Source organism: Caenorhabditis elegans, chromosome I (genome assembly GCF_000002985.6).
Source record: "Caenorhabditis elegans chromosome I".
In the NCBI taxonomy this organism is placed as follows: domain Eukaryota; kingdom Metazoa; phylum Nematoda; class Chromadorea; order Rhabditida; family Rhabditidae; genus Caenorhabditis; species Caenorhabditis elegans.
In genome coordinates, this window is record NC_003279.8 from 12,113,954 (window position 1) to 12,132,175 (window position 18,222).

General features: G+C 35.9%; 7 protein-coding genes and 2 pseudogenes across 9 annotated transcripts; 4 read left to right on the top strand and 5 right to left on the bottom strand.

Moving 5' to 3' along the window:
• Positions 1 to 110: 110 nt before the first annotated feature.
• On the bottom strand, positions 111 to 2,337 carry M01G12.7 (Decapping nuclease; the record flags this gene model as incomplete). Its single annotated transcript, NM_060659.3, has 4 exons — positions 111 to 716; positions 792 to 988; positions 1,615 to 2,135; positions 2,279 to 2,337. The coding sequence occupies 4 exons, from the start codon at positions 2,335 to 2,337 to the stop codon at positions 111 to 113; spliced, it is 1,383 nt and encodes a 460-aa protein (NP_493060.1).
• Positions 2,338 to 2,995: 658 nt separating this feature from the next.
• M01G12.11 lies at positions 2,996 to 3,175 on the bottom strand (annotated as a pseudogene). The gene has a single exon. A coding segment is annotated over exon 1 (180 nt).
• An 868-nt stretch (positions 3,176 to 4,043) lies between these two features.
• M01G12.16 (G_PROTEIN_RECEP_F1_2 domain-containing protein) lies at positions 4,044 to 4,431 on the bottom strand (the record flags this gene model as incomplete). Its single annotated transcript, NM_001377655.1, has 2 exons — positions 4,044 to 4,206; positions 4,256 to 4,431. The coding sequence occupies 2 exons, from the start codon at positions 4,429 to 4,431 to the stop codon at positions 4,044 to 4,046; spliced, it is 339 nt and encodes a 112-aa protein (NP_001364493.1).
• Positions 4,432 to 5,157: 726 nt separating this feature from the next.
• Positions 5,158 to 5,633, top strand: M01G12.10 (Signal peptide-containing protein; the record flags this gene model as incomplete). The annotated part of the gene is made up of 2 exons (NM_060662.1): positions 5,158 to 5,478; positions 5,520 to 5,633. 2 exons carry the CDS (start codon positions 5,158 to 5,160, stop codon positions 5,631 to 5,633), a joined length of 435 nt encoding a protein of 144 aa, NP_493063.1.
• A 554-nt stretch (positions 5,634 to 6,187) lies between these two features.
• M01G12.15 (uncharacterized protein) lies at positions 6,188 to 7,380 on the bottom strand (the record flags this gene model as incomplete). Its single annotated transcript, NM_001377656.1, has 2 exons — positions 6,188 to 7,021; positions 7,237 to 7,380. 2 exons carry the CDS (start codon positions 7,378 to 7,380, stop codon positions 6,188 to 6,190), a joined length of 978 nt encoding a protein of 325 aa, NP_001364492.1.
• A 377-nt stretch (positions 7,381 to 7,757) lies between these two features.
• M01G12.6 (G_PROTEIN_RECEP_F1_2 domain-containing protein) lies at positions 7,758 to 8,107 on the bottom strand. The gene is made up of 2 exons (NM_001377657.1): positions 7,970 to 8,107; positions 7,758 to 7,917 (listed from the first exon to the last, which is right to left on the bottom strand). The coding sequence occupies exons 1-2, from the start codon at positions 8,009 to 8,011 to the stop codon at positions 7,777 to 7,779; spliced, it is 183 nt and encodes a 60-aa protein (NP_001364601.1). The 5' UTR covers positions 8,012 to 8,107; the 3' UTR covers positions 7,758 to 7,776.
• A 750-nt stretch (positions 8,108 to 8,857) lies between these two features.
• On the top strand, positions 8,858 to 11,633 carry srw-111 (G-protein coupled receptors family 1 profile domain-containing protein; the record flags this gene model as incomplete). Its single annotated transcript, NM_060663.1, has 4 exons — positions 8,858 to 8,949; positions 9,004 to 9,580; positions 11,195 to 11,421; positions 11,471 to 11,633. The coding sequence occupies 4 exons, from the start codon at positions 8,858 to 8,860 to the stop codon at positions 11,631 to 11,633; spliced, it is 1,059 nt and encodes a 352-aa protein (NP_493064.1).
• An 868-nt stretch (positions 11,634 to 12,501) lies between these two features.
• srt-21 lies at positions 12,502 to 15,012 on the top strand (annotated as a pseudogene). The gene is made up of 5 exons: positions 12,502 to 12,672; positions 13,282 to 13,707; positions 14,254 to 14,394; positions 14,657 to 14,786; positions 14,831 to 15,012. Coding segments are annotated over exons 1-5 (1,050 nt in total).
• Positions 15,013 to 16,116: 1,104 nt separating this feature from the next.
• On the top strand, positions 16,117 to 17,428 carry M01G12.5 (SERPIN domain-containing protein; the record flags this gene model as incomplete). The annotated part of the gene is made up of 4 exons (NM_060665.1): positions 16,117 to 16,350; positions 16,765 to 16,938; positions 16,980 to 17,069; positions 17,120 to 17,428. The coding sequence occupies 4 exons, from the start codon at positions 16,117 to 16,119 to the stop codon at positions 17,426 to 17,428; spliced, it is 807 nt and encodes a 268-aa protein (NP_493066.1).
• Between the last annotated feature and the right edge of the window lie 794 nt (positions 17,429 to 18,222).

Below are 18,222 nucleotides of genomic sequence, written 5' to 3' on the forward strand. Positions count from 1 at the left end.
ACCCATTGAAAAAAACAGATCATAGTCAAATAGATCACAAAAGGGGAAATTGTATAACAGTATGAAACAAAACATAAAACAACATGGTTATAGTGTCAAACAAAAAATATTCAGTTTCTAGCCATATTCCTTTGGTCTTCGTGAAAAGCTTTTCGTTCTTCCCATGAAATAAACCGCTCGATATAAAATCCGTTGAACTCTGATGTCTTCATTTTGTGTACATTTCGTAAGCACCTTCTCTGTTGATAAATACTATTCACCACAATTTGGAGATGTCTTGGTTGGCCAATGCAACGTACCGCTGCAACCTCGGGTCCGATTCCACTACCAAGGCGATCAACTATCTTCTTCGCCTTTGTCTCGTCACTCTCGGTGTTTTCAGAGAGATACTTCACGATGAGGGATCTCTCCCATTCCTCCCGTACAGGAAGATACGATATGTTCCCATTTATATCCATCTTGCCCTTACTCTTCAAAATGTGCTCGACCACGTGTCGGAACGTTCCTGCCAACTTCTGATGGTCCTGTTCAATCTTCCACTGGCTTCCGTCATTTGTAATAACATAGCAGTCTCTGTCTTTTTTCACTGAGTTTTTGATCAAATTAAAGAATGACTGCAGTCGCTTCTGTCCATCCTCAATCGTCCAATGGTCTTCAGTGCCTTCAAATCTCTTAGCAACTTCTTCAAGAATTTCTTCTCTGCTCCGGGTTTCGATCTAAAAAAAATAGATCAAAAATGAGAATAAAAACTTTTGAATGGAAAAAAGTTAGCTAGTGGACACATCACTTACATCGTATAGAACGTTAGTCGGCCAATCGAATTTCGCATCAGTTATCTCCAATAGACTCGGATGATTTCTTGAACCAATGATCAGTGTCAAGACGTTCGAGAAGAATGACTGCCAAAACATCCATTGACTCCTCCGTTTCCAAACATGCTCAGTGAGTCCTCCCTCGAATAACTTCAACTCAACATGATTATTCCTGTCTGAAAACAAGTCTTGAGTTTAGCAAAAATTGTAGTTTTTTGGAGCAAACGCGTTTTATCGGAGGTTGTGAACAAGGGGTGTGCGGCAAATTTGCCGAATTTGCCGAATTTACTGTTTGCCGAACTTGCCGATCATGGCAAATTTCAAAAAAGTAGATTTGCCGAATTAACCGAGCTCGGCAAATTCCAAAATTTTCCGCACACATCAAAAATTTGACAATACAATTTTGACCAAATCTATTGATTTCGTCCCCAAAAATTTAGTAAAATGACACAAAACTGAGTTTTTTTAAAGCAGACACACTGCACGGAATTTATTCAGAAAACAGATGTGTGTTAAGAATTCAATAGTGTTGGTGCTCCTAAAAACATAAAAAATATGACATTTTTCGGAGTTTGACTATGAGGTCGGAGAACGGAGCACGGCAAATTTGCCGAATTTTCCGAATTTGCCAAAAAAATTTCCGACAAATATATTTTTATTCTCACTTTTCTTACTAAGTTTAGGCAATGTACGATTCTCCGTGAAACTTTTCTGATGATGTGAGCTCTAACATTTTTTAGTATGAGCAAGGCCTTACGCGAATGAGGCAAAAAATTTGACATTGATTAAAAAAACTACTCACCGTCAACCGCATCCAGTTCTCCTGTGTATAAAACTGTGCAGAACGTGCCGTCTCCAAGTGGAACTTCCATCTTGAACACACCCTTATTCACGATCCCGTTCGCCATTGGCATCTCATCTTCTGTAGCTCTTGTAAGGATGTGCTCAAAGACAAATGAGCAATCAAATAATCGGTGTTTCTTGTTCTCCTTTGACAATTTTGCCAAATAATACACACCACCAACTCGGACAACAAGAATTTGAATATTTTCCTTTTGTTGAACAGATCCACTGCTTTCGGTAGGAGGAACAAATGAGGCGATTGTTGCTAGAAGATTCTTGTTTGTTACGAAATCTGGCTTGTTACAATTGCCCTCGTATAAATCCTTCTGACGAATGAACTGAAGAAATGATTCCAAGTCGAACTCCCCGCCGCCGAGATCGTCGAATTCTCCGTCTAGACTCGGAAGTGTCTGATAAGGGCGATCAAAGTACGTACTGTTCTTGTTGAGCGTCTTGGGTCGTGAATCAGGAATAACGTTCCTGGAAACAGAAAAAAAGTTTTCTCGAAAAACAATTCAATATTTATTTTTTAAATCCCTTCCGATGAAAATATGAGATTTATTTTATGATTTAGCAATAAGCATATAAATATCAAAACTACTCAACCTTAAAAAATAACTTACATTTCAGAATCTCGACTGTAATATGCAATGGTAGTAACTCTAATTTTTTGGGTCTCCATTTTGAAATGGGTATAATTTTCATATACGAATGACATGTTGTATAGTCATACCCTTATCAGCAATTATAATTTTTTCCTCATTTTTTCCTCAGGCATGCTCGAAATTTCCTAGTTGTGAAATAATGCCCAAATTCGAGGTTTTGTCTTGAAACGATCAAAACTTTTGAAGGGGTCTAGAGTACGATTTTTATGCATTTTTAACAATAGGCAATGCAGTTCTGGTCACATAAATATTACAAAATTTCAAAACGTATCACAACTTACATATACATATGCTTCCGTGTAGTAATAAATTTTATTTACATGCATACGTTTTTTCTTCATTTTCTCCAATTTTCTAAATTTTCATTCAGTTTTGTTGATTCAAGGTTATTAGGGACATCGTCTATTGACTCTAAGTTTTGATAACGGTTTCAGATAATTTTTACGTGTCTGCCTATTTACCTGTATCGTAGCTGTGCCTACGTTCCTGCCTACTGCCCCATATCAAACGTAAATATGCCTGCCTACTTCTATGAATCATCCCTTCCGATATCTACCTGTCTGCTTAATTTCATGTATCATACCTACCTATGGACCTGCCTATGTCTACGTCCCTACCTACTTTCATGTATCGTACCTACCTATGCCTACGTGCCTGCCTCCGCCAAAACTTCAATTAACTCACCAACATAATAATTCCAGATCCAATAAACCACAATCCCCAATACGGCCTAGCCGTATGCGGTGGCCTATTGTGCATTTCCTCGGGACATCCATAATAATCCGGATCTAACTCGAATCCATTAAGTACCATATAAGTAAAGGTTAAGTTGTAAGATGGTATTATTTTGTCCATGCCAACCGACGTGGGAATAGTAAGTTCAAAAATGTGCGATATCCAGTTTCGGTGCAAAACTTTCGTCTGGGCGGAGTTTGTTTTCCGTTTTTAGATTGGAATCTTGTGGTAGAAGAAATTATTGGGTGTTAGTAATCACATATCACACCTTGGAAAAAAGGTTTTCCGGTGCATATAAACCAAAAATCTGTCTGGAAAGTAATCATGAGAATATATTCTATTTTTACCCAGGAAGTGTCAGAAATCGGAAAAGAGTGGAGTATGAGTATATGGGGAAGGAAATTGAAAATTGAAGTAGGTTGCTACGTATAATAATATATGGAGTTTTATAGTTAGCAGCATAAGTAGATACTTTAAAAACTTTTGAAACATCTACAAAACGTAGACAAATACATATGTCAGTATTGTTCCTTTTATTCTTTAGATTGTCAATATTATTTCGGCTCTTACTTTCCCGTTCCACATATTGAATAGTAATAATTTTCAAAAGCTAAAGAATTATTTTGGTTGGCGACATGTGATCTACCAAAAATGCTTAATAGATTACTCATACATTCTTTCAGCAAGCCGGGAATAACATATATTGGGAAACTAAAAGTTCGATGGAACACTTTTTTGTCTATGCCCTGTGGAAATTAATTTGTTATAATTTATGTTAAATTTGCGTGATTAAATATTTAGCATTTCAAGAAAAATAAGATCAAAAATTTTTAAATATTTGTAGGTGAAACGTTTTCATATTTTATTGTTTTACATACAAATTAATACATCTTGTAGGTATATTATTAAAAGGTTCGCCGACTTGATGAATTACTGGGAAGCACAGAAATGATAGTTGACATGTTTCTCTGTAATTTAAAATTTTAATTCACTCAATTGAGGCTTTTTGTTCTACTTGATGACTGTCTCCACATAGAAATAGTTCCTTTGTAGTGTTCTGATATTGAGATGACATAAGCATATATATCACAAAATGGGACATTGTGTTCAGCGTGAAAATCACTAGAACGATGCTCTCCAAATCGATAAACCTAAAATGTTAGGTTTATTTCTTTATTAAGCCACAATAAAACTTATTACATTGGCCACAAGAATTCCGTTGAAGAAAGAAGGAGAAGTGTCCTACTGACACCAAGAGGAAACAGTGAAATGAAGAAGAATAGGGTATTGTAAAAGACCAGGCGAGTTGTTTTATTATAATCTATAGTTTTCTTTGATGATGTTAGTCTTCGTTGGTTCTCAGTTGCTTTGTGCATTTCTTTAACAAGTAACCCGGCGAATATAGGGAAAAGAAGGCAGGGGATGATCTGAAAATTATAATAATGAAAGATTTTGAAGGTGGACTACGGCAAATGGAGAAATAATTTGAAAAAAAAAACGTTTTTTTTTCAATAATTCGAAAGTAAGGCAAAATCATATGAATTCATTCTTTTTTCTTTTATAAAACTGTTCAGCATGGTCAAATATACCTGAAAATACCGAATAATACACTCTCGCTAGTACGGAAGTTTATTTTAAAAATTGCAAAATTTGACCAAAAGCTGTTTTTTTCAAAAATTCAAAACTACGGCAAAATCATATGAATTCATTCTTTTTTCTTTTATAAAACTGTTCAGCATGGTCAAATATACCTGAAAATACCGAATAATACACTCTCGCTAGTACGGAAGTTTATTTTAAAAATTGCAAAATTTGACCAAAAGCTGTTTTTTTCAAAAATTCAAAACTACGGCAAAATCATATGAATTCATTCTTTTTTCTTTTATAAAACTGTTCAGCATGGTCAAATATACCTGAAAATACCGAATAATACACTCTCGCTAGTACGGAAGTTTATTTTAAAAATTGCAAAATTTAACCAAAAGCTGTTTTTTTTTTCAAAAATTCAAAAGTAATGCAAAATCATATAAAGTCATTCTTTTTTATTATAAAATTGATGAATAAATAAATAAATTTATAAAACAAATTAGAAAGAACCAACAATGCTCCACCGCATTCTCCTGCTCCTGGCTCTTGCCTCCATTGCAGCTGCCACCTGCACTGCAAAACTTGAACTTCGTAAACTTGCTTTCTTTGACAACAAAAAGGGAAAGCAGATCAAGATGTGTGAAACTGTATTTGAAATTGGCTTTAGAACTCCGGTCAGCAAAGAAGAGGAGTGGATTGTAAATAAGGAAGTTTCAAATGCACTTGATGCAGCTGGAGAGAAGCTTGTGACTGATTTCAAGGCTACCTACCACTTTAGTCTGGATTACGAAAAAATTAAAGTTTCGGTCCGTCTTGCAATGTCCCACTCTTTTACGGTTCGTTGAAATATTTGAAATCGAAACATTTTATTTTTCAGCACAAAGATAAAATACCAGTTTACCCAAACACGCGGAAACAAGTGTTCCAGGTCTACGCCGTATGTGGCAAGCATGTTGTGGGTCTTTCTGATGGTTTTGCAGATGATGTCTAGAATATCGATCACGAATTCCCCCTGGTTGTAATGATAAATAATTTATATTCGTACAGTGAATAAAACAATTGAGTACAGAGGCTGCCGGTTTTTCGGTTTTTTGATTCACCGAAAAACGAAAAATATTAGTTTTTCGGTTTTTCGATTTTTCCGTTTTCTCAAAAAATCGAAAAATTGGAAAAAATGGTCAAATTTGCTTTAAAAAAAAGGAAAAAATCCGAAAAATCGAAACAGTTTCCGGCGGCACCCTGGTGGCAACTATTTCTGGCAATTGTGTAGCACGTGTTTTAGCCTCAGCCTAAACATACGGCTAAGCCTAAGCGTAAGACTAAGCCTGTGCCTAAGCCTAAGCTTAAGCCTAAGCCTAAGCCATAGCCTAAGCCTAAGCCTAAGCCTAAGACTAAGCCTAAGCCTAAGCCTAAGCCTAAGACTAAGCCTAAGCCTAAGCCTAAGCCTAAGACAAAGCCTTAGCTTAAGCATAATCCTAGTCCTAAGCCATTTTGAGTCCAAGGAGACAAACTACGTGTGAAAATTAAAAAGAATTATTAATATTATCAAATCCCATCAAACTCCAAAATAGAGAGATCAGTGACAATTGATCCTCGCCGACTTGCACTTGGCTCGGCAACTGGCTCCATTTGCATTTCTACGTCATTTTCCACAATTTCCAAACCGTTTTTATACTCTTCCAATAACTTCTGAACACGATTTGAGTAGCTGATTGTTACAGCCCAAGTCCATATAAAAGGCATGTAGTATAGATTTAATATTGATCGATATAAATTGAGGGGAGATGTTTCCAGATTTGGATGATAAGTTATTAGAGCCAAGATGAATGAGAGCAGCTGGAAAAGTCCATAGAAGGCAATAGATACGAAGCAGTTCAAAAATATTGAGATATTGACAGGGGTATAGTCCATATGCTTTGTAATATTCTGTGGGAATTTCTCTACTAAATTCATTTTCCATCTTTTAAGAAGGCAAATCATAAGGATAACATTGAAAAAGTATAGGAAAACTTCCAAAAAATCGAAGGTCACAAACTTCCCGTCAATCTCCACAACAGTAGTTGTCGTGAAAAATGTTGATCTCAAAATCAGAAGTATTCCAATAAAAAGCCACGTGGATTTTTTCCGGCAAAGGAATACATCCATACAGCAGAAATATAGGCTCGGGAGATTTGCAATAAGAAAAATCAACTGGATAAGCACAGCTGATAAGACTATGAAGCTTTGAAGTGCGGCCCAAAGTTCGAGGCAGTTGTTCAAAAATTGAAGTGTCGGATCTTCAAGTGGCGTAGAAGTATGGAGGCATGCCAAGAAGATGATCGTTAGAATTGCGTAGGTGGAACGGGATTTGAAAAATTTGAATGGTGTGAATTGGGCACTCTGGGAAATTTTGTATATTTTTATTTGAGTTTTTCAACAATTTTTTTAGGTTGGTAATATTTTTGAAGAAAAGAGTGTCCTATTTTAAAAAATAGCAATTTTTTATATTTTCAGATGAATGTACATATGGCCATTTTTGTAGCTACGATATTCATTTCAAAAAAACCAAACAATGGCGAAAAGTGCCATCATTATCATTTTTAATGACAAATTACCTGTCCCTTTATCAACTTGAATAAATACAGCACCAATGTCAATACAGGAAACCACAAATGAAATAAAGTTATGTTGAACTGTTGTTCTAGTTCAGTAGCTTTAAGAGTACTTTGAAAATCTCGATTCAAGGTGTAAATGTGCATTTTGAGAGCAATGAGAGTTTAAGGGAAAACTGAGTAGATGGAAATGGAAAAGCAGGTGAATTGATTTCCAGGTGATTTTGAGGGTTTACTGTAATGCAAAGTTATGCAAAGTTTCCGAATATTTATAATTGGAAATTGGAACATGTTGTGCGTCATTGCGAGAACATTTTTAGCGCATTGCAAAAATAATGAAAAAGTTTAAGACAAAGTTCCAGAACTATCAAATAAGACCAAGATTAAAATCAGACGAATTTGCCGTGATCGGCAAATATTGGAAGAAAAGAGATTTGCCGAATTTGCCGAGCTCGGTAAATTTTGAACTTTGCCGCACACCCCTGATTGAAATATGTAGTTACTAGTTAATAGAACAACTTTCATTCTGCACGCTCAAAATCATCATTTCTGCTCGAAGCATGTAAACTTTGGATAAAGTACTTGAATTCCATTAATCCACCATTGCATATCCGGGATACCTGTCATTTCAGTGTTAGCCAGTGTTGGAGAACATTGGGCAGCTACAGTCTCATCTGGATCAAACTGGAAATCATTTGCAATTTTGCCGGTTTCAATTTAGAGAAAAATATCTTACAGACATCTCCGCGTAGTTAGAGCTCCAGATCACGCCTCTCATCCCACTTGGGCAAATCAACTTGAGACTGCATTCATTATCATTCCAGATATGTTCTCCACTAGTACTAGTTCTATTTATGAACTCCTCCGTTGTGTGCCAAATTTCATAGTCCCAAATCGCAAAGTAACCACCTGAATTTATAGTTACCTTATAACTATCAAATCTTGTGCATGGACACTTGCGATCTGGAAACTATATGTAAAGGAAACGACTCAACTCTAAACCAGGGTATGCGGCAAATTTGCTGAATTTGCCAAATTTACCGTTTGCCAAATTTTCTGACAATGAGCTCAACAAATCTTGAAATTTGCCGCACATGCCAAAAATTGGGCAATACAATTTTGACCAAACTATTGATTTGGTTCCAAAAAAGCTTTCAAATTTAATTCTGACAGGCTAGACGGACTGTATTCAAAAATCAAACATGCGTTGAAAATTAAGTAGTTTTGGTGCTCCAACAAAAATTAAAAATTCACTTTTTTACGAGTTTGTTAAGCACGACAAATATTGGAATTTTGAGATTTGCCGCACACTCCTGCTCTATAGATGCAGTGGTGAGTTTCCCGAAAATGAAAGAAAATGAAAAAATTCCGGCACATCGGCAAACTGCCAAAACCGGCAATTTGCCAATTTGCCGAGTTTAAATAATCTTAATAAACTATTAGTTGAGCTCCTTTATAGGTATTCCTCATCCAACTGAAAATCCTTGAGCTTTCTAGTCTTAAATTTCTAATCGGTCAGAAATCTGACAGGTGGTTCTGTTGGGTGGAATGTCAAACATTAATTGAATGTCTCATATTCGTCCTGAGCCTTTTTTAATAGTCAAAGTCCAGATATTTAAAAGTTATGTCGTATTGCGATTCAGTTGATTATTTCTATGATGAAGAGGAAGACAATTCGACAGCCCTGGTTCTATGCCAATTGACCGATAAAATATCGTAAGTTGTTCCAAAAACTAGATCGTTACTTTAAAAATAAAATTTACATGTTAGACTTGTATCAATGACCCTTTACATGTTCAGCCCGTTTCTATCCGTATTGTGTATTCTGATTAACATACTTCATTTGATAATTCTCACGAGGAAGTCAATGAGAAACACCTCTATAAATGTGATTATGACAGCAGCGGCGGTCTCGGACATTTGCTATTTACTTATAGTTGCCTCAAGAATTTATCTCCTTATAGGAATGTATACTGATCCTTGTTTTGGCTCCCCTGTATCGTATCTCAGTGTAGTCCTTGACATTATTATCGAAATTTTAAACGACTGCTCTCAAAGATGTTCTACTTGGATCTCGTTATCTATAGCAACTATCCGAACATTAGTTGTTCGCAACCCGATGGATCCGAAATTTGAACGCCTCACAAAACCTTATACTGCATTATTCGTAATTCTTGGAGTTCCTATTTCAAGTCTTCCTTTCTCGTTAGCATTTCAAATTGGAATAAGGATTACAAAGCAGAAAGAATTTAGTGAATGTTATCCGAAAGGAGTGCTGACATATATAGTTGATCAAAAAGTATCAGTTAAGCAACTTTCTTCGACCGTGTCGGCAATTATTTCTAATGTAAGTTTAGTGTCTTTCCAAATTACAGTTCCTACAGCGTTACTCAGCGCATTTCAAATTTTCCAATATGCTCATTCACTCTAGTCGCGAATTGTGTTTTTCTTTACCCCCTGCATGTATTTCACCTGCTGACTACAAGATAATAGTGAACCTTTCTGTTATTTTGAACATTGACAGCAAGAATTTTTTTTTATTATTTTTGCAATTATTTTTGCGTCTCCCGTTCATACCATTCCCATTCCAGCCGCAAAGAATTTACAGGCCTTGACTTAATATCCTTAACATGGACGACGTCCAATGGGGAAATTATTAAAAACCATTCATATGAGGCTAAAATGAAAATGAACAGCTTTTGGTTAAATTCTGCAATTTTTAAAGATAAACTTCCGTACAAGCTAGATCACATTGCTTGGTGTTTTCTGGTATATTTGGCCATGCTTAACAGTTTTATAATAAAAAAGAATGACTTTATATGATTTTGCATTACTTTTGAATTTTTGAAAAAAAAAACAGCTTTTGGTTAAATTTTGCAATTTTTAAAATAAACTTCCGTACTAGCTAGAGTACGTTGTTTGGTATTTTCTGATATTGTTGACCATGCTGAACAGTTTTATGACATAAAAAAGAATGACTTCATATGATTTTGCCGTAGTTTTGAATTTTTGAAAAAAACAGCTTTTGTTAAATTTTTCAATTTTTTAAAATAAACTTCCGTACTAGCGAGAGTGTATTATTCGGTATTTTCAGGTATATTTGACCATGCTGAACAGTTTTATGAAAGAAAAAAAATCGCTTCATATAAATTTTGCCGCACTTTTCATTTGTTAAAAAAAAACAGCTCAGTCAAGAGCGAGTCACGAAGAAATGCTTCTTGAGATTATTTATTAGAATAATATAATACCAAAATACAATAGTTATGCCAAAAGGGAAATATTTATCATGATTAAAGGAAAGGGAAAAGGAGATATGTTGAAGCAGAGGGGTTCTACATCTAGCCCGGGTGAGGATATAATGATCTACAATTGGCAACCTGGTCCAAAACCATTCCTAATTAGTAAACCATAACTAAATAGCTTAAAACCATTGCTAATTAGCAAAAAAACACTGTTAATTAGCAAAAAGAGGCTAGTTAGCAGTGATTTTAAGCTATTTAGTTATGGTTTACTAATTAGGAATGGTTTTGGACCAGGTTGCCGTGACTCGCTCTTGACTGAGAGCTTTTGACTAAATTTTGGATTAAAAAAAAAAAAACTTCCATACAAGCTAGAGCACATTGCTTGGTATTTTCTAGTATAATTGACCATGCTGAACAGTTTTATGACATAAAAAAGAATGACTTCATATGATTTTGCCGTAGTTTTGAATTTTTGAAAAAAACAGCTTTTGGTCAAATTTTGCAATTTTTAAAATAAACTTCCGTACTAGCGAGAGTGTATTATTCGGTATTTTCAGGTATATTTGACCATGCTGAACAGTTTTATAAAAGAAAAAAGAATGAATTCATATGATTTTGCCTTACTTTCGAATTATTGAAAAAAAAACGTTTTTTTTTTCAAATTATTTCTCCATTTGCCGTAGTCCACCTTCAAAATCTTTCATTATTATAATTTTCAGATCATCCCCTGCCTTCTTTTCCCTATATTCGCCGGGTTACTTGTTAAAGAAATGCACAAAGCAACTGAGAACCAACGAAGACTAACATCATCAAAGAAAACTATAGATTATAATAAAACAACTCGCCTGGTCTTTTACAATACCCTATTCTTCTTCATTTCACTGTTTCCTCTTGGTGTCAGTAGGACACTTCTCCTTCTTTCTTCAACGGAATTCTTGTGGCCAATGTAATAAGTTTTATTGTGGCTTAATAAAGAAATAAACCTAACATTTTAGGTTTATCGATTTGGAGAGCATCGTTCTAGTGATTTTCACGCTGAACACAATGTCCCATTTTGTGATATATATGCTTATGTCATCTCAATATCAGAACACTACAAAGGAACTATTTCTATGTGGAGACAGTCATCAAGTAGAACAAAAAGCCTCAATTGAGTGAATTAAAATTTTAAATTACAGAGAAACATGTCAACTATCATTTCTGTGCTTCCCAGTAATTCATCAAGTCGGCGAACCTTTTAATAATATACCTACAAGATGTATTAATTTGTATGTAAAACAATAAAATATGAAAACGTTTCACCTACAAATATTTAAAAATTTTTGATCTTATTTTTCTTGAAATGCTAAATATTTAATCACGCAAATTTAACATAAATTATAACAAATTAATTTCCACAGGGCATAGACAAAAAAGTGTTCCATCGAACTTTTAGTTTCCCAATATATGTTATTCCCGGCTTGCTGAAAGAATGTATGAGTAATCTATTAAGCATTTTTGGTAGATCACATGTCGCCAACCAAAATAATTCTTTAGCTTTTGAAAATTATTACTATTCAATATGTGGAACGGGAAAGTAAGAGCCGAAATAATATTGACAATCTAAAGAATAAAAGGAACAATACTGACATATGTATTTGTCTACGTTTTGTAGATGTTTCAAAAGTTTTTAAAGTATCTACTTATGCTGCTAACTATAAAACTCCATATATTATTATACGTAGCAACCTACTTCAATTTTCAATTTCCTTCCCCATATACTCATACTCCACTCTTTTCCGATTTCTGACACTTCCTGGGTAAAAATAGAATATATTCTCATGATTACTTTCCAGACAGATTTTTGGTTTATATGCACCGGAAAACCTTTTTTCCAAGGTGTGATATGTGATTACTAACACCCAATAATTTCTTCTACCACAAGATTCCAATCTAAAAACGGAAAACAAACTCCGCCCAGACGAAAGTTTTGCACCGAAACTGGATATCGCACATTTTTGAACTTACTATTCCCACGTCGGTTGGCATGGACAAAATAATACCATCTTACAACTTAACCTTTACTTATATGGTACTTAATGGATTCGAGTTAGATCCGGATTATTATGGATGTCCCGAGGAAATGCACAATAGGCCACCGCATACGGCTAGGCCGTATTGGGGATTGTGGTTTATTGGATCTGGAATTATTATGTTGGTGAGTTAATTGAAGTTTTGGCGGAGGCAGGCACGTAGGCATAGGTAGGTACGATACATGAAAGTAGGTAGGGACGTAGACATAGGCAGGTCCATAGGTAGGTATGATACATGAAATTAAGCAGACAGGTAGATATCGGAAGGGATGATTCATAGAAGTAGGCAGGCATATTTACGTTTGATATGGGGCAGTAGGCAGGAACGTAGGCACAGCTACGATACAGGTAAATAGGCAGACACGTAGGCATGATTCATGGAAGTAGGCAGGCACGTAGGCATAGATAGATAGAACATATACAAGTAGGCTGGTACGTAGTCATATTTGAGCGTGGTACATTAAAGTAGGCAGACACATAGGTATAGGTGGGTACAATAAAGGGAAGTAGGCAGGCATAATTAGGTTTGATATAGGACCATAGACAGGCACGGAGGCACAGGTAGGCATGATATAAACACGGTAGACAGATAGATAGGGATAGGCAGGCACGCAGACGTAAGCACGTAGGCATAAATAGGTTGGACAAATTTGTAGGCACATATTAGGCGTAGGCAGAGTTTACGGCAGGTTTACATTTTGTGCCTTAAACTACAAAACCCATATACTTTTCAGATGCTCTATATCCCATGTTTCTTCGCTATAATTACAAGTCCTCTACTCAAAACTCCAGCCTATAAAGTGATGTTAGCATTGGCGATCTATGATATAACCTGCATATTCATGCATTCAATCTTCACCGGTTTCCTAGGATATTTTGGCACCAATTTTTGTGATTACCCAAAGCTATTTGCTTGTCTTGGATACACCGCAATGTTTTCCTGGATGGGTTGTTGTATTTCAAGTATGACATTGGCTGTTATAAGAGTTTGTGATTTGAATATGATGACACGGATGAAAAAGTGTTTCCAAGGCAACAATGTTTATTTTTTTATTTTTGCATTTTTTGTGTATAGCGTCGGATCGGGGACTCTCACACAACCGGCCATTTTCACACCGACTTATATGTCTTGGTTTTTTGATCCAATGATTGGGAAAAAGGTGAGGAAATTCGGGAAATAGGCGGTAGGTTGATAGGTAGGTAGGCAGGGCAAGTAGGCATAAGGTAGGCATGCAGGCAGGTGGTTAGAAAATATGCATGCATGGGAAAAGCAGTATGTAGGCTCTTTAGTGAATAAATAGCAGGTACGTAGGCAGGCGGACAAGATATAAGTACGCAAGTAGCCAGGCATTATTTAGGCAGGCATGACATGTGAGTGTAGGCAGAGAGGCACGAAGTGGGTATCGAGGCAGGCAAAAAACTGGTTGGAACGTAGGTATAAGATAAATAGGTGTGTTAATAGGCAGGAACGCATTAGGGAAAGGTAGGCAGGCGTGAGGAGTAGATTGGTAAGACGCAGGCGTGTAGACATGAAGCAGCTCCAAAGTAGACTAGGTGCAAATTTTAAAATTTAGAACAAAAGGTATAATTTACAATTAGAAAACTAGTACGAACTCAAACTTTCCAAGCATGTAATTACAAATTTTTTTAACAATCAAATTCTCAGAATCCCTGACTGATAGATCAAGAAAATCTAAAAATTTCAGCCAGAGTACTACGTGAACCTTCCGCACACCTACAACAACATTATAATGGCTGTATGTACAACGCTATTTTATGGATTTTTGTCTTATCTTGGGTGCAAAGCCCCTGCGAGTACAGCAAATAGTCCGAGCAAGAAATATACGGTAAAGGATTGACAACAAACTTTTTAGGTCGTAGCATGCCTGCTTGGCCTGCTTGGCCTGCATGCCCACGTGCCTACTGAATGCCTATCTGTAGCCACTGTAATGTTTTGTTACCTACTTGTCTACCTGATGCCAAGTCCAGTTCCTAATGCATATAGGCATCTTACTTTGCCTGCCTAAATGCCTACCTATGTTTTTGCCTTCAAGCCTACATTATGCCTACCTGCCTACAAAACTGAAACTTCATCTTACAATTTTTCAGATCATCCTCCAATCCTTCCTATTCTGCATCTTCCACACTTTAGCAGCTTCCCTCTACGCATTCATGCAATTTGTTGCAGCTCCACCAAATCTAATCATATTCACACAAATCGTTTGGCAAGCTAGTAGTGGTAATTTTGAGGCTTTTTTCGTTAACTCTCCATACTCTTTCCAGGCTCTGTGTGCATTGTGTACCTAACCCTGAACAAAACTCTGCGAACATCTGTGATGAGAATGTTCTGCCCGAAGCCGATTATCTACGGAACAAGGATCTCCAGTATGCTGATAAATAGCAATAATACACCACAAATTCGTTCTCCACATGCTCGTTCTCCACGTGTGAATTCAATTTATTAGAAATTTTTAATTATTTTGATTATAAATTTTTTCATCTCAGTTTTCTTTTTATTTGAAACCCTTTGATTTATAATTTTGCAAAACTCAAAACGATAACATTAATTAGAGATCAAAATCGACAAATTTTCAAACAACAAAATGTGGTCTTTTTAAAAGTGATGCAAGTTAATTTTAAAGCTAAAATTAACGCGAAAAATGCTTTAGAAAATATGAATAGTTGTATTTCAAATGTCTCAAAATTATAGGGTTTATAAATGTCATATTTTTGCGAAAACTCGTTTTTTTTGAAGATCTGAAGCCCGGCAACTAACGGGAAAGATCTGCCCATTTTTGCCCATTTTTTGCACATTTTTTGCACATTTCTTGCACATTTTTTTCACATTTTTGCACATTTCTTGCACATTTTTTGCACATTTTTTGCACATTTTTTGCACATTTTTTGCACATTTTTTGCACATTTTTTGCACATTTTTTTCACATTTTTGCACATTTCTTGCACATTTTTTGCACATTTTTTGCCCATTTTTAGCCCATTTTTTTGCACATTTTTTGCACATTTTTCGCACATTTGTTGCACATTTTTTGCACATTTTTTGCACATTTTTTGCACATTTTTTGCACATTTTTTGCCCATTTTTTGCCCATTTTTTTGCACATTTTTTGCACATTTTTTGCACATTTTTTGCACATTTTTTGCACATTTTTTGCACATTTTTTGCACATTTTTTGCACATTTTTTGCCCATTTTTTGCCCATTTTTTTGCACATTTTTTGCACATTTTTTGCACATTTTTTGCACATTTTTTGCACATTTTTTGCACATGATCTGAAACCAAGCCAGACAAGAAGCCCGTGTGAAACCATGGCCAAATTCCAAAAAGACCACCCAGTGATTAATAAACTGCTGGCACCCCGCCAACTCCCACTGTTTCTTTACAACAAACAGAACCTATCGGCATTTTTCAATGAGTAAGTTCAAACAAAGAGCCGGTTTTTCAAGGTCAACCCTTTTTTTAGCTTGAACAATTATAGTTTAAGCTGAGGAATCGAAGTTTCTATAAAACTCGGCCCAGATCACTCGGAAAGTACACATATTTCTTCGTTATGGTTCAAGATCAGCTGACATCAATTTTAACTACCGTTGGTCTGAATCTGATGGCAAAATTGACAGACAATTCTCGATCTGTAGTGATAAGTCCTAGCGAAGTGGCTTTATCAGTTGCAAAAAGTACTCTCAAGCACTGTGAGCCTCTTCCATATGAACTTTTCCAATCAGATTACGAATCGGAATTTCGTGAGCTCATTGAGCAACTGGAGAATTTTGAGGCAATGAAAGTTGTGAGTTTGTGGTTTTTTGCCCGACAAAAAGTGTGCAAAATATGTAGGTAGGCAAGATGAGGGACGTTCGTAGGCAGAGAGTAGTCAGCAGAAGATTGGAAAAAAGTAGACTAGACATCTAGATTTAAGTAAATAAGCAGATACGAAGGAACAATATAGGCACATAGGTAGGCAGGCGTGAGGTAGGCTTGTAGGCAGGCATACATTATGTAGGCACGTAGGCAGGTAGACATGTTCATATACATGCTGTAACAAAGTAACCAAGAAATTAGGCATAGAAAAGCAAGCCCGTCCCGTTGCTAAATATAGGAAAACAAGTAGAGATGTAGAATAAAGTGTACCAGTAGGCGCATTGGAGGTAGGCACGTAGGCAGGCGGGTAGGCATCTATACCAGCCATATTTTTAACTTTCAGAACCCGTCACCTCCTGTTTGGAATTTTGCTATATCAGAATTCAAAAAGAAGAACTTCAAATTGTCCAATGGCAAGCTCAAGAAAATGAATTTCATTTGGATAAACTTAGAAACCAATATGGAATTGTCTTGTGAGAAAACAGGTGCTCAAATGGCTCAGGACAAGGAGTTCAAGGTGAGCATTTTTGTGTGGAAAAAATAAGTGTAAAACTTCAGGTTTTATCGATTCCCCTAGCTGGTGATGCTGGAAAATTTGTGGTTTTCTTTCCCGAAAATCAAGAGGAAACAATCGAGGAAAGTTTGAAGGTACCTGCTTACCTGAAAAACTACATATAAATAAATTGTGCTTTTTCCAGAAACTGAACACTAGAAAATTCCAGCGCCTCATTGATGACCTTGTTCCCAAGTTTATACATTTTGAACATCCGGTCTTCAAAATCCAGTCAAAATTTTTCATCTCGGAGAATTTGACTATGACCGATAGAGGGCTTACTCATGAAAAAGAATTTGAAGTGTGTCACGGGGAAAACAACGATTTTCGAAGAGGACTTCTCATGGATCGCTGCGAATATGTGCCGTACATTTTTCGAGTGAACCGTCCGTTTATCTTTTGTGTTGTGCAGAATGGAGTTCCTGTGACGATGGGAATATTCGATGGAAATTGAGCTTTTTGTTTTGATTTTGTATAATATATTGATTTTCCGTGTCTGAAAATAAAGGATTCCCAGCAGGCTAAATAAAACATTAAATATTAGTTTCCCTCCAAATTTTTCTTTAAAAATTAAAGTTAAATTCCCGATAAATGTTGAAAAGTTAAAAATTTCATTTTTCCGCCAAACAGTTTCACAAAAGCACTCCGAATTTCCAGCAAAATTTGTTTTTTTTTATTTGAAAATGCAGCTAAACGTCGCCCACTCACGATTTGAAGCTGAACCACACAAAAACCATAAAGGACTCACCGCCAAAGCCAAATAATCTGAGGAAACAGACCACCTAGTGATTAACGGGCAAACTCACGCTGATTTCATTATAGCAAACAGTAACTGTTGGTTTAGTGAAAAAGTACAAAAACCTGTTTCTGAAGGTCATAGATAAGCTGAGCAATTGAAATGGCTATAAAACTAAAATTCAACTTAAAATACCTCAGAAAATTCAAATCTTTCTTCACTATGAATAAAGATCAGCTTTTTTCAATTTTAGCCACTGCTGGCCTGAAAATGTTAGAAAGATGTGCTAAAAATCCTCGATCAGTTGTCATATGTCCTGTCAAAATGACTATAGAATTTACAAAAAGGGCTTTGGAGAGGAAAGTGTCTCTTCCACGAGTTCTTTACCCATCTGATTTTGAGGATGGAAATAAAGAACTTGTCAGGATATTGAAGATTTTTGAGGAGCAGAAAATCGTGAGTTTTTTGTTGTTGCCTGCCTCCCTACAAGCATGCCTACAAAAACATGGGCA